The sequence below is a fragment of the Euprymna scolopes genome, chromosome 33 (assembly GCF_053919585.1).
Source record: "Euprymna scolopes isolate OS-2025 chromosome 33, ASM5391958v1, whole genome shotgun sequence".
In the NCBI taxonomy this organism is placed as follows: Eukaryota; Metazoa; Mollusca; class Cephalopoda; order Sepiida; family Sepiolidae; genus Euprymna; species Euprymna scolopes.
The window spans coordinates 28,562,504-28,573,930 of record NC_136514.1 but is presented as its reverse complement, the minus strand read 5'-3'; the positions used below and the strand labels follow the sequence as shown (position 1 = coordinate 28,573,930).

The following is an 11,427-nucleotide window of genomic DNA, read 5'->3' as shown; positions in this document are numbered from 1 at the left end:
CACAAGAGACCACTTGGAAGACAACATTCGATGCATTATTGCTGAAATGTTGCCCAATTTAATATGTAGAGTGAAAATTGGACCTTTAGTTTATGCCATATACATGTGTGGAGCATATGCCCGAAATTGTGTTTAAATTATAAATGCCAAAAATTCATTTTTGAAAATAAACCACATATTTGTATAAGAAAAATGTTTCTGCAATGTAATTTATTTTAATTTAAAGTTTGCTGCCTCTAAAAAAAAAAATCAAATTTTATTATATATGTATATATATTTGAGTTTTTATCTAGGTTAGTTATCTAGAAAATGGAATATATATATATATATTGCATTTTCTTGGTCAAATTATATGAAAACTGAACAATGTAAAAATGTATTTGAAAAATAAAAAAAAATAAAATAAAAAACAGTATGGAATAAAAACTATAAAACATGTTTACAGGTTGTAGAAATATACATTTTATCGTTGTAATTTTTGCTTTAGTTTTCAATTTGTATAATTAAATTTATTTATTTATTTATTTTTTTTTTTTTACAAATAATTCAGGCATTTTAACTTTCCGTTGTATCTCCCCAATCCTAGTAAAGACAGCAGTAGCAACCACAGTACTGGTTGTCGTTCCTTCAAGCAGAGTTTTTTTGTTTTTTTTTTCTTTTATTAAAGAAGAAAGTTCTTGAACTGTGTACAAAAAAAGGCAAATTTTAATTAAAAAAAAAAATTTTTTTATGAAGGCCTCAAAATGTTGTAAAAATTAAAAAAAAAAAAAAAAAAAAAAAAGAATCAGTCCAGGAAATGAAAAGATCTGCCACCATTTTTAAGTTGAGAAAATGATTTTTTTATTTTTTGATTCTTCATCTATTGGGGGTAAGGTGGGGGTTGTATATAAATAAAAAAAAAAGTTCGAATAGATTCCTTCATTATAGGAAAGGTGGGGGTGTAAATAGCTTTTTCATGAGCAGAAGATTAAAGATTGGAAAAAAAATAAATAAATAACCTAACCAGTTGAGCCTACTATAAAATTAAACGTCGCTTTATGCGTTCCACCAATTTGGGAGCTGTTCTTGCTCCTACTTCCAATTTATAAAAAAAATTTTAAGCTGTGTGAATATTTTATAATTTTTTTTTAAAACTCTCTCCTTCCATCTATGCTTTTTAATAACCCATTAAAAAAAATTCAGCAAATTCCCGACAGTATTTTCCGACAAGTTCTCACATTGTTAAAAAAAATTGTAAGATTTGTATGAAATGTCACTAAACAGTCTTTGAGTTGGGATCAGGGTGTAGTATCTGTCTAATCCCCAGTCAGTGATTGTGATAGATCTTTCTAGATTGAGGCAATTTTAATTTTTGTCCCAATCCAGAGTGCTCCATTTTTTTAAGGGAGCTGTATTTTATCAACATTGAAAATAGACCCTGTGTCTCACTCCTCCCCTGTGGGGAGGGAAGTCACTAAACAAATAAAACAAAACTTATGGAACAGTTGTCAGACTTTTGTTTAATAAAATTTGCTAGAAATCCATTTTTTGTCTCCAGAGGGACGCTTTGAGGGGGGGGGGGTCCCTCATATTAAAAAAAAAAAAATGACCTCATGTCTAACTCTGCCTTTGTGAAGGAGGCAAGTATATAGGGACAATGATGAAAATAAATATATGCTAGAGGTTAAATTTTTTTTTTTTTTTTAAATATTTTTTTTTTATTAGAATTACGCCCGGTTATCTGAACACTAGCTGGAAATAATATGCCGGCAAGAACTGAGGCATTCAAATTCAACGGGTTAATACCAAAAAAAAAAAAAAAAAAAATTTTTTTTTCTTTTTTTTAAATAAAAATTGTATTTTTACTTTTTTATATTTTTAAATAATGAAATTCCTATTGCTTAAAAGCAGGTCAGAAAAGAAATTGAGTAAATTAAAAAAAAAAAAAAAAATGGGTGATATTTTTTTTCCCTTTCTTTTTTAAAAATGAACTTTTATAAAAAATATTTTAGATATCCCACCCTCCCAGTAGTATTTCAAAATTAAGAACTTTAACAATATCAAACAACTTTCATCTCTTAAATCACTGGATTTTAAATGCATTATAAAAAAGTTTTTTTGTTTTTTTTCTTTTTAAATTAAATTTTAGGAGGGGAATGGAATGCATATATAAAAATGAGCAAAAGTTAAATTTTAATAATTAAAAAAAAAAAAAAAAAAAAAGATCTTAAAACTGGTGTGCAGATCTGAGTTAAAATAAATGAAGGTATTACTTTTTTTTCCACCCCATTTAAAACTTTACATATCATCTACTAAGGGATTCGATAAGGCCTTTATAATTGTTTTCATGTAAGCAGCAGCAGCCAGGGCGGCGTACGGTTGCCATTCCTTGTTCTTTGAGCCGTCAGTATAATCAGAAACGCCTCGAATAAACATAAAACTGTCCTTCCTGTTGCCTTCGATAGATTCAAGCACTTGGTCAAATTCGGTATCAAAGGCCTTAATGTTATATTTGCCGGCAAAATCAAGACGGGTTGCGTCAGTCTTCACAACAGGTCGACCAGAACCAAGGACGCCGAAATGGATTCGTGGCTTATCCATGCGGATCTTAACATCACCGGCGTTCTCGGGGGGTTGGGGATGTTCAACTTCAATGATATTGTCTTCACCAATATTCATGTAAAGGCGGTCGGTACTGGACATGGGGCGTACAAAATCAGCTTCTTGACCTTCGAGAAGGGCTTGACCCTCCTCGATGTACTGCTCCCATGGAACACAGTCTGGACTCAATTGGGCAGTTTCTGCAATCTGTTGAGCCACTTGCTGTAAGCCGGGGTCTTTTGGTGCAAAGGTCTTGTGCACGTATTGCAAGTCGCCTTCTTTATTCTTTAGTATCTTCTGGCAGTAATAGTAGATGTTATTGTTTACGCCACCCTTGGAGATGACAATGTCTCCAAGTCGAACATGTTTGTAGAAGTCCGTGTAGTAAGGGACACCACCAGCCACACCTACAATGAACACGTGCTCAATGTTCTGGAATGTTCCTGAGAGAAAAAAATAAAAATAAAAAAAAAAACAGATTTTGATTATCAATGATTCTCAAAAGTTTACAAAAAGCAAATCAAGGCAAAATGAACTGGAATAAATACATTGAGGACATTGCCAAGGCTGCTGCAAAGAAGATGGGCTCCCTTTACCATGCTAGAAAATTACTCACACTTGAAAGCATTCTATACATTTACAAAGGCCACCATTTTCACACGCAGGAAATATTGTTGCCACATCTGGGTTAGTGCATATATCATTAGTCTCTCCCTCTTAGACTAGGTCCAAAACAGAAGTCTCAAATGTAATGAGTTCAGCACTATCAACCAAGTTCCAACTTCTGTCCCATCACTGCACTGTTGTATCCTGTTTCGCAAGTACTTTAATGGAATGTGCTCTAACGAATTCATAGCACTTACGTCGATCATGAAGGGGGGGGGTATATCTCAGTTCAAATAAAAATTTATTGATTGAAATAAGCAGCATCAGAATCAACACTTTCGCCAATGCAAAACAAGTGTATTTATGCTAGTAATGTAAAAATCTTGCATTCTGGTGGCGAGAAAGTCACTGAAGGTGATTTTTTTTATATCGCTTAGATTTTTTTAAGCATTTCTCACGCAAAAAGTTGTTGATGCTTTTTTATTATTTAGTAGTTTAATTATATTCATTTATGAAATTGTACATTGCATTTTCTAATTTCATTTAATAAAGCAAAAAATAAAGTCATAATAGCAACCAGACAAATGTCAAGTTCAATTGGCAGTTACTGTGTTAATGTGTCAAAGCTATCTGATGAGTCATTTGGCATTGATGAAATGGTTTCAATTTAATAGGAAAGAGAAAAGTAATTAATTATAAGATTAATCAGCAAAATGGCTGATATCACTGATTACCTGCCGATTACATAGTGCATCGCTAGTTATCAAAGAATTTGTTTGATGTTATTTGATTGATATAGAAATGGATAAAAAAAAAAAAATTTTTAAGTAAAAGTCAAGAAAAAAATTTAAATAATTCTTAAAAAATATTTGCATCTTATATGTAGATCGTTTGATTGCAAAGAATGATTCAAATCGTGACTATGCAAATAATTTGTCTCACTGGCTAAAGTGTGTTTAAATTCATTGACTTAGCATTTTCTAACACGTTTTTCAGCAAACGTTTTCATGAGTTATCTCCCTTTGACAGTTTGCCATTTTAACGAAATGCCATGTTATCTTTGTTGTTTATAAGCAAATGTCTCAATGATTTTAAACTATCAATTTTTTAATTCTAAGTTATTCTTATTAAATCACAATAATTATAAAAAGCTCAATGAATGTGGTTCAAAGCTGTTTAAATTATACAAATGTCGCCAGTGGCTCAAAATTTATGAGAATTTATAATTCAAATTTTATGGCTAAATTACCAGTGACGATCTTGCAACACTATTTTGAAAACAGTTTGAAGGAACAAGGGAGATGACTCCAAATAATTCAAACTTGTGAGATTTTAGGAAGCCATTCTTAGCATGAGGGAGAGGAGTATCAGACAAATTCAAATTTGCTTAGAAACGGTTTTCTTTATAAAACTTTTGATCAATTTACATGACTTTTATTGTAGGATATTTTCTTTTTCTTTGTGACACATCGATGCACATAATACAGATTTTTCTTTTTTTTTTTTTTCATAGGAAAAGGGGTGGGGGATCTGGACAAGCGGCGAATCCGAAACTATACTTTAACTCAATTAATATGTGGTTGTACTATCTTTCAATGCTTAATTCAGAGGAAGGTTATAGTGTAGTATGTGTTCCATTTTCATGATACCATACTCAGGCATTACCTCCTCCCTTGGAAAGGGAGTGTGATACCAAATATTTCACCTTTTTCATGGAACTAGGGACAGATATGTTTTCAAGTAAAGATAAAGCCGATGTCACAAACTTACCTAACAATCGCGTTGTTGTATTCCCTGACGAAATTTGAGCAAACATTGCATGTCCAATGGCTGGGAGTTTGGTTGACACAACTTTGTGTTCGCCAATAAATCCGATTGTGTAGACGTTAGATTCTCCTGGGGGTGAAAAAAAAAAAAAAAAAATGAATAAAGAAAAGAAAACCTGTTACAGTCATATCACGAAGTGCATAAAATTGTCATACAAGTATTCTTAACAAGTTCAGTGAAAAGTTGATGATCTGAATGCTAAGCTCTTAATTGAAAACTTTTGGGCTATTATCAAACAAGATGGTTATGATACTGGGTGTTAATCTTAATCAAAAACAATCACATAGAGGTTGTTACAACAACAACAAAGGCCGTTACACATGTTACTGTTTAAGAAATTGACTGTTTTCATGAGTGCAATTTTTTTTTTATGTTATGAAACCTGATGGCAGTCATTTGGGTAAACGTTATTCAGTAAATACTGTTTAGCTTTATTTTTTTTTTTTATTATTGGAACCTTATTGTGATGAGTAATTTGTATTTTTATTTATTTGCAGAATATTATCCTCATCTTCATAGTTGTTTCACCACGTTTTGGCCAACTCTTCCTTTGGCCTTCTTCAGGTGGTTAACCGAGTCTCTTAACTGTATCATCAGTAATTACTGCCTTCCATAGTTGTTGTTATCTCACCACGTTTTGGCCAACTAATCCTCTGGTCTGCTAACTAATGATCTAGTTAAGAGATTCAACATTCCTATCCCGTTGCGGTTAACCACCTGAAGAAGGCCAGAGAAACAGTTGGCTGAAACGTGGTGAAACAAAAACTATAAAGATGAGGATAACAGTCCGCAAATAAAATAAATAAATATAGTGTTTCGTTTTGTTTAGTTGTGTTATCAACCCTGTTCAGATTACTTAATATGGAATCCAGTAATTTGGGATAAAGTCTTTATGCTTAAAATTGTTTATGTTGTCACATATTTATTCATCATGTTTGGTTTGGTTTGGTTGTTTTGTTTTACGGAATAGCAACCTTTTTTGGGTTATTTGAAAAACAAATTCAGTAATTTTTTTATTTTTTCAAATATTTTTATTCATGGTGTTTGGTTTGGTTGTTTTGTATAGGAAAATTGTTGTTTTTAACTTTGCAGAACATGATTGACTTTTGCAAAAGGAAAGCATGATAAAGAATGATCAATGTTCGGTGCAGACAGCCTGCTCTTGTAGCACCAGATGTTTGGTAAATATAATTGCGTTATTGCACTTATTTGTAAAGTAAACTCTAAATTTATTATGTACTAGCCTGGGTGCCCAGCGTTGCCCCAGTGTTTGTAGGTGAGTGTTGAGAAAAAAAAAAAGTGATAGTAGGCAGGGAGGGAGGCTGGAACCCATGATGCGAAGGCGGAAAAGAAAGTGAAAGAAAATCTGGCGTCTTACCACTACTCCATGACACGACCGGAAGTCTAAAGCGTTCAAATTTAATGTGGTCAATCAAAAACAAAAGATGACTTGCAAAAATGGTGTTGCTTTTAAACCTTCCACGAAAGCAAATTAGACACCCTGACAGTATCCAAATAAATAGTAATTGTCTCAGTATGAAGGGTTTCCCTTACATTGACCAACGACCAATTACAGAACAGATACTACCCGGCCTGAAGGTGAGGCGTTTGCGTTTGAATAGATTTATTTATATGATAAAGACAAACAAACACTGGAAATGATAGCATGGTGAGAATTTTGTTTAACTCGATCAAAAAAACAGATCAATGTCCGTTTGCGAATGTGAGACATTACGATCTGGAAAGATGTTACGATCTATGCGAATATTTCAATGTGAGATATTACAATTGCGGAATCTAACCAACGTGAGAAGCCCGATGCAAAAAGCCTTTTGTGGACATACACAAACGCCTGCGTCCATTTTGCCCTTTATATAATAGATGTTTATTCCTTATCTACATCAAAAAAAGGTTGTTTTTGTTTTACAGTATATCAACCCTTTCCAGGTTATTTAATGCTGGATCCGGTGATTTTGAAGAAAAAGTTTTAATAGAATATACATTTTTCAAGTCAGTTTTTATTTAACCCATAGTTGGGACCCTAACAGGTACTACCACTACAGGTTAGAGTGGACCTGGGAGCAATGGCAATTAAGGGGTGGCTCCACACTCCCCAAAACCTGCAAGCAGGGGCCTCACCATCGGATATAGTTTAAAATATCAACAAAAGGAAAAAAATTGATTGTTTTATTGAAGTTATCTCCAGTTAGTCAAAATTGAATAATTGCAATTTTTATTTTTTCTTTGGTCAGCTTAATTCGTCATGTGCCAGATTTTCTGTAAAACATTTCAGAAATTGATTTACAGAAAACTGAGAAATCTTTAATTACCAGCCTATCATCGATGGCCAAAGTGTGCATATATATATATATATATATATATATATATAGTCTAACAAAGCTTTGAGTATTTTATAATAAAATAAAAAATATGCAGCTCAAATTCTTAGAGATACTAAGTTCAACATATTGCAGATTTAGAACGTGCATAAACTGAAAAATTCAAATACAAAAGGGAGTCCAACTATATACCAATGAAAAATAAAATAAAACCTTAACTTTAATTGTTGAATAGAAAATGAGGATCATCAGCTGTTTACCATGTAGTGGTTTCAGAAATTTAAAAATAGGATAGCTGTTAAATCCATGGCTCTCCAATGGAAAATATCATTTCACAATAACAAAACGTAAACACAATCTGCTTACAATATCACTAATATACAAGTTTTAAAAAAAAAAAAATATATATATATATATATATATATATATATACATATATATATATATACATACACACACTTTAGAATAAAGTTATCCAATAAATCAACTGGTATGGAAATCCTTTTCATTAACTTCCTTTACTCTGATATTTAAATGCTTTAAAAAACTTAATTGTGATTTTCCATGTCTTACGGGTTTTAGCAAATAAGGTGTAAACCATTATAATTATTTGCTAATATTTTCTCCTCTGAAGAGATGGTAGACATCAAAATCCTATAGGATAAGGAAATAAAATATTTCAAAGGTATTTTTGTCTTACATATAAAAAATTTTTAATTTGAAATTTAACCATTTCACGTTATAAATTTTAAATTTATTAAATTACTAAATTTTTATATATATATATATATATATATATATATATATATATAATACACTGTGATATACTTCAGTTAGCATATAAAATTATATAGAATAAAGATGCACTAAAATATTTTAAAATTAAATATTTTAATGGAATGTGCTCTGAACACATTGCACTTGTACCTCCTCAATGTATATCTTTCCGACAAACCTGCTTAGTAACAAAATCTCACCCTTACATTGTTGAGGTCCCTAAATGCCAGAAGGATTTCTACTCTAATAGTTGTGTAAAACATTTATCATCACTCAATCCTAGGCATCATCGGGTCTCCCTGCTAGTTATATATATATATATATATATATATATATATATGCAACAAAATGGTCATATGGTTAAGAATATTTAAATGCAAGTTAAATTCTATCAACCTATTTTCCTATCCTTCAGCAAAGCAAAATAGGCAATAAATATTTATATCAATATAAAAACTTTAGTCTTTTATATGGGAAATTTTGGGTGGTTTTCCTGAATTTTTTGTTGGAATATTTTTATGACCTGAATTTATGTAGATTGTTCACACAGTGAAAAATGCCTTAAAATTAGGTCTGGGAGAGGGGGGGGGTCATGATAGATATACAAATGATATACATGAGTAATATGGCAATATTAAAAAAATCTATAATAATTTTAAAACTTAACATTTTTAAGTGTTAATAAACTATGCAAGTTGTTTCAAAAACAGCACTGAAATTATGTCAAACAGTATTATTTGGATTATTCAAACTATTGTTCGCGTCTTTAGTATTATTTTCACAACATTTTAGTCGATATAACCTCCAATCTTCAGGTGTATCTTGTTGAACTTGGGAATCTGACCAGAATTTTGAACAAAACTCTTTATTTAATTCACGAGGGTAGTATGCTTTTGTTCCATCGGCCATGACTGGTTAGAGGTCCTAAATCATTCACAATCGTATTTTAAATGTCATCCCACACTGAGGATTGAATATTCAATCTCCATACAGTTTCCTCAAGTTCAACAGAAAAATTCCAAGAGTTGAACATAATCCAAATAATATGAAAAATTAATCCTCATCTCAGAAACAGTGACCATTTTTTTTTTGTTGTTGAATCTTCATGAAATAAACTATTGAGTACTAAAAGTATACTGATCTGTAACTCTTAAAAGAAGGGATCAACTTTTGAGATCAAGAAAAAAAAATCAATTTAAAAAAAAAAAAAAAAAATGACAATATTTTTGCACAGCTCAAATCAGAAATATTTCTTTTTGGTTCCATATAGTAAAAAAAAAAAAAAAATGGCCGATACAATTTCGGAATATAAAACTTCACATTTTCAATGTGAAATGCGAGTTCCTATTTTGATTTATGCACAAGTGAAATATGGCAGTTCAAAATAAAATAACAGGAAAACTATTTGATATACTTATGTATCAAGCAAAAGTATTTGTGCATACTAAAAAATAAATAAAATTCATTTCTTGTTCATATTTCTGAGTACACTTGAAGCGATGCCGTTATGGAAATAATTTCCAGAAACAAGGGGAGATAACTCAACAACAATTCATACTTGTGAGATTAATGTTGTAATGCCTAGAAATTCACCTTAATTGTTAAAAAATAATTTTTTTTTTTTTTTTTTTTTTTTAAGATAAGACTACCTGATAAATTGGTCCTGGATATGACCTTAAACTATATCCAGTGGTGAGGCCTCAGCTTGCGGGCTTTGGGGAGTGTGGAGCCACCCTTTAATTACCATTGCTCCCAGGTCCACTCTGACCTGGAGTGGTAGTACCTGTTAAGGTTCCAACTATGGGTTAAATAGAAACCGACTTGAAAACAACAAATATATTCTATCAAAAAATTTTTCTTCAAAATCTTTGGATTCGGCATTAAATAACCCGAAAAGGGTTGATATGCCGTAAAACAAAAACCAACCAACTAACTAACCAACCAACCTGGTAAATTTGATTTTTGGAATATGATATTTTTGTTTCATAATGGGTATCTACATCATACAGATTTTTCTTTATTTATGTTTTTTTTAATGTGGGTGAATTCTTGACAAGAATCATTTTTTTTGTTTTTACCACTGGATTTTTTTTTATTTTCTGAACTTTTGAGATGAGGATTTGTTATTTGGATTATTCGGAGTACTGTTCTCATTTTGTAGGTCATTTTTATGGTATAAATGTCGCTCAAGATGAGCAGTAAACCAAAGAATCCAAATAATGTGAAAATTTTCTTACTCTCATTCTTTGTTATTCTTTTCTCTCATTCAGAGTAATGTTTTTTGGGAAGCTCACTATGTCTGACATTAATAAATTTCTCCACTCTTTATCGATGCCTAAACCTTACCATGAATTCCATGAACATTTCCTAGAACTGCCCGCCTGTGGAATTCTGTTCCACTGGTCTGCTTTCCGGCTGACTACAATATTGTTGTCTTTAAGTCCAACGTAAACAAGTTCTTATTGAACCATCCGAGTAAATAATCTAATTATACCAAACTACCACTACAAATGATTATTACACAACTGACCCAATGACTACAATAAACACATAAACTCTTATCTTTGAGTGGTCTCCACAGCTTGATATGTGATAACCCCTTTATAAAAAATTTTTTTAAAAAAGCCCCAGATTTTTTGTCACATTCAGTTCTTGTAAGGCTTCAATGAATTGAGAACAAGGTAAAAGTTTTAGCGAGAATCTCGACTTTTCAGTATGTCATACACTTGGAGGTAAGTGAAGAATCTTTGTACTTGTGACAGCATTTATCCAGGGTGGGTTGAACCAGCTCCAAATGAATTTGACACATGACAATCAAGGCAATCCATCCAGGTTTGTCTGCTGCTGAACCATCAGGATACTGCAGCCATTCACGATTCTATCGTTGTATACCAAAGATGTGAAGGCCAGTCATAGATCCAATTCAGCTTTGATCGTTGCAATCCATGTTCTCAGTTGACCACTCGTTTTTTTCTAATTATGCATACTTAGTTACATGTTCTTTATATGTAATTGTTTTTAGCATACTGAATACAATTAGCGTTTAAAAAAAAAAAAAAAAAACCTTGTGTCACATTTAGCTCTTGTGAGGAGGCAACGACTCTCAGCATACTTCAACCATTTGCGATTCCCTCATCACATACTTAAGACGCGAACGCTAGCTTCCAACTAAGTTTTCACCATCACGGTAGCAGTGTTGGTGAATCAAGTCAGTTGGTGGATGACGTAGGGTATATACAAATTATCAGAGCCTCCTGATAAGAAATACTTTATCAATTCTAGGAAACTTATATCGTAC

At 31.8% G+C, this 11,427-nt stretch overlaps 1 protein-coding gene across 50 annotated transcripts in view; it reads right to left on the bottom strand.

Moving 5' to 3' along the window:
• Positions 1–438: 438 nt before the first annotated feature.
• Positions 439–11,427, bottom strand: part of LOC145258179 (uncharacterized) — a 399,192-nt gene continuing 388,203 nt past the window's right edge. For all 50 annotated transcript variants that reach the window (XM_080116006.1, XM_080116009.1, XM_080116011.1 and 47 more), the window contains 2 exons: positions 4,957–5,082; positions 439–3,023 (listed from right to left, as the gene is read on the bottom strand). In XM_080116006.1, coding sequence (XP_079972132.1) covers positions 2,278–3,023; positions 4,957–5,082 — 872 coding nt within the window. In that variant the 3' untranslated portion in view covers positions 439–2,277. The remainder of the gene's footprint in view (positions 3,024–4,956; positions 5,083–11,427) is intronic.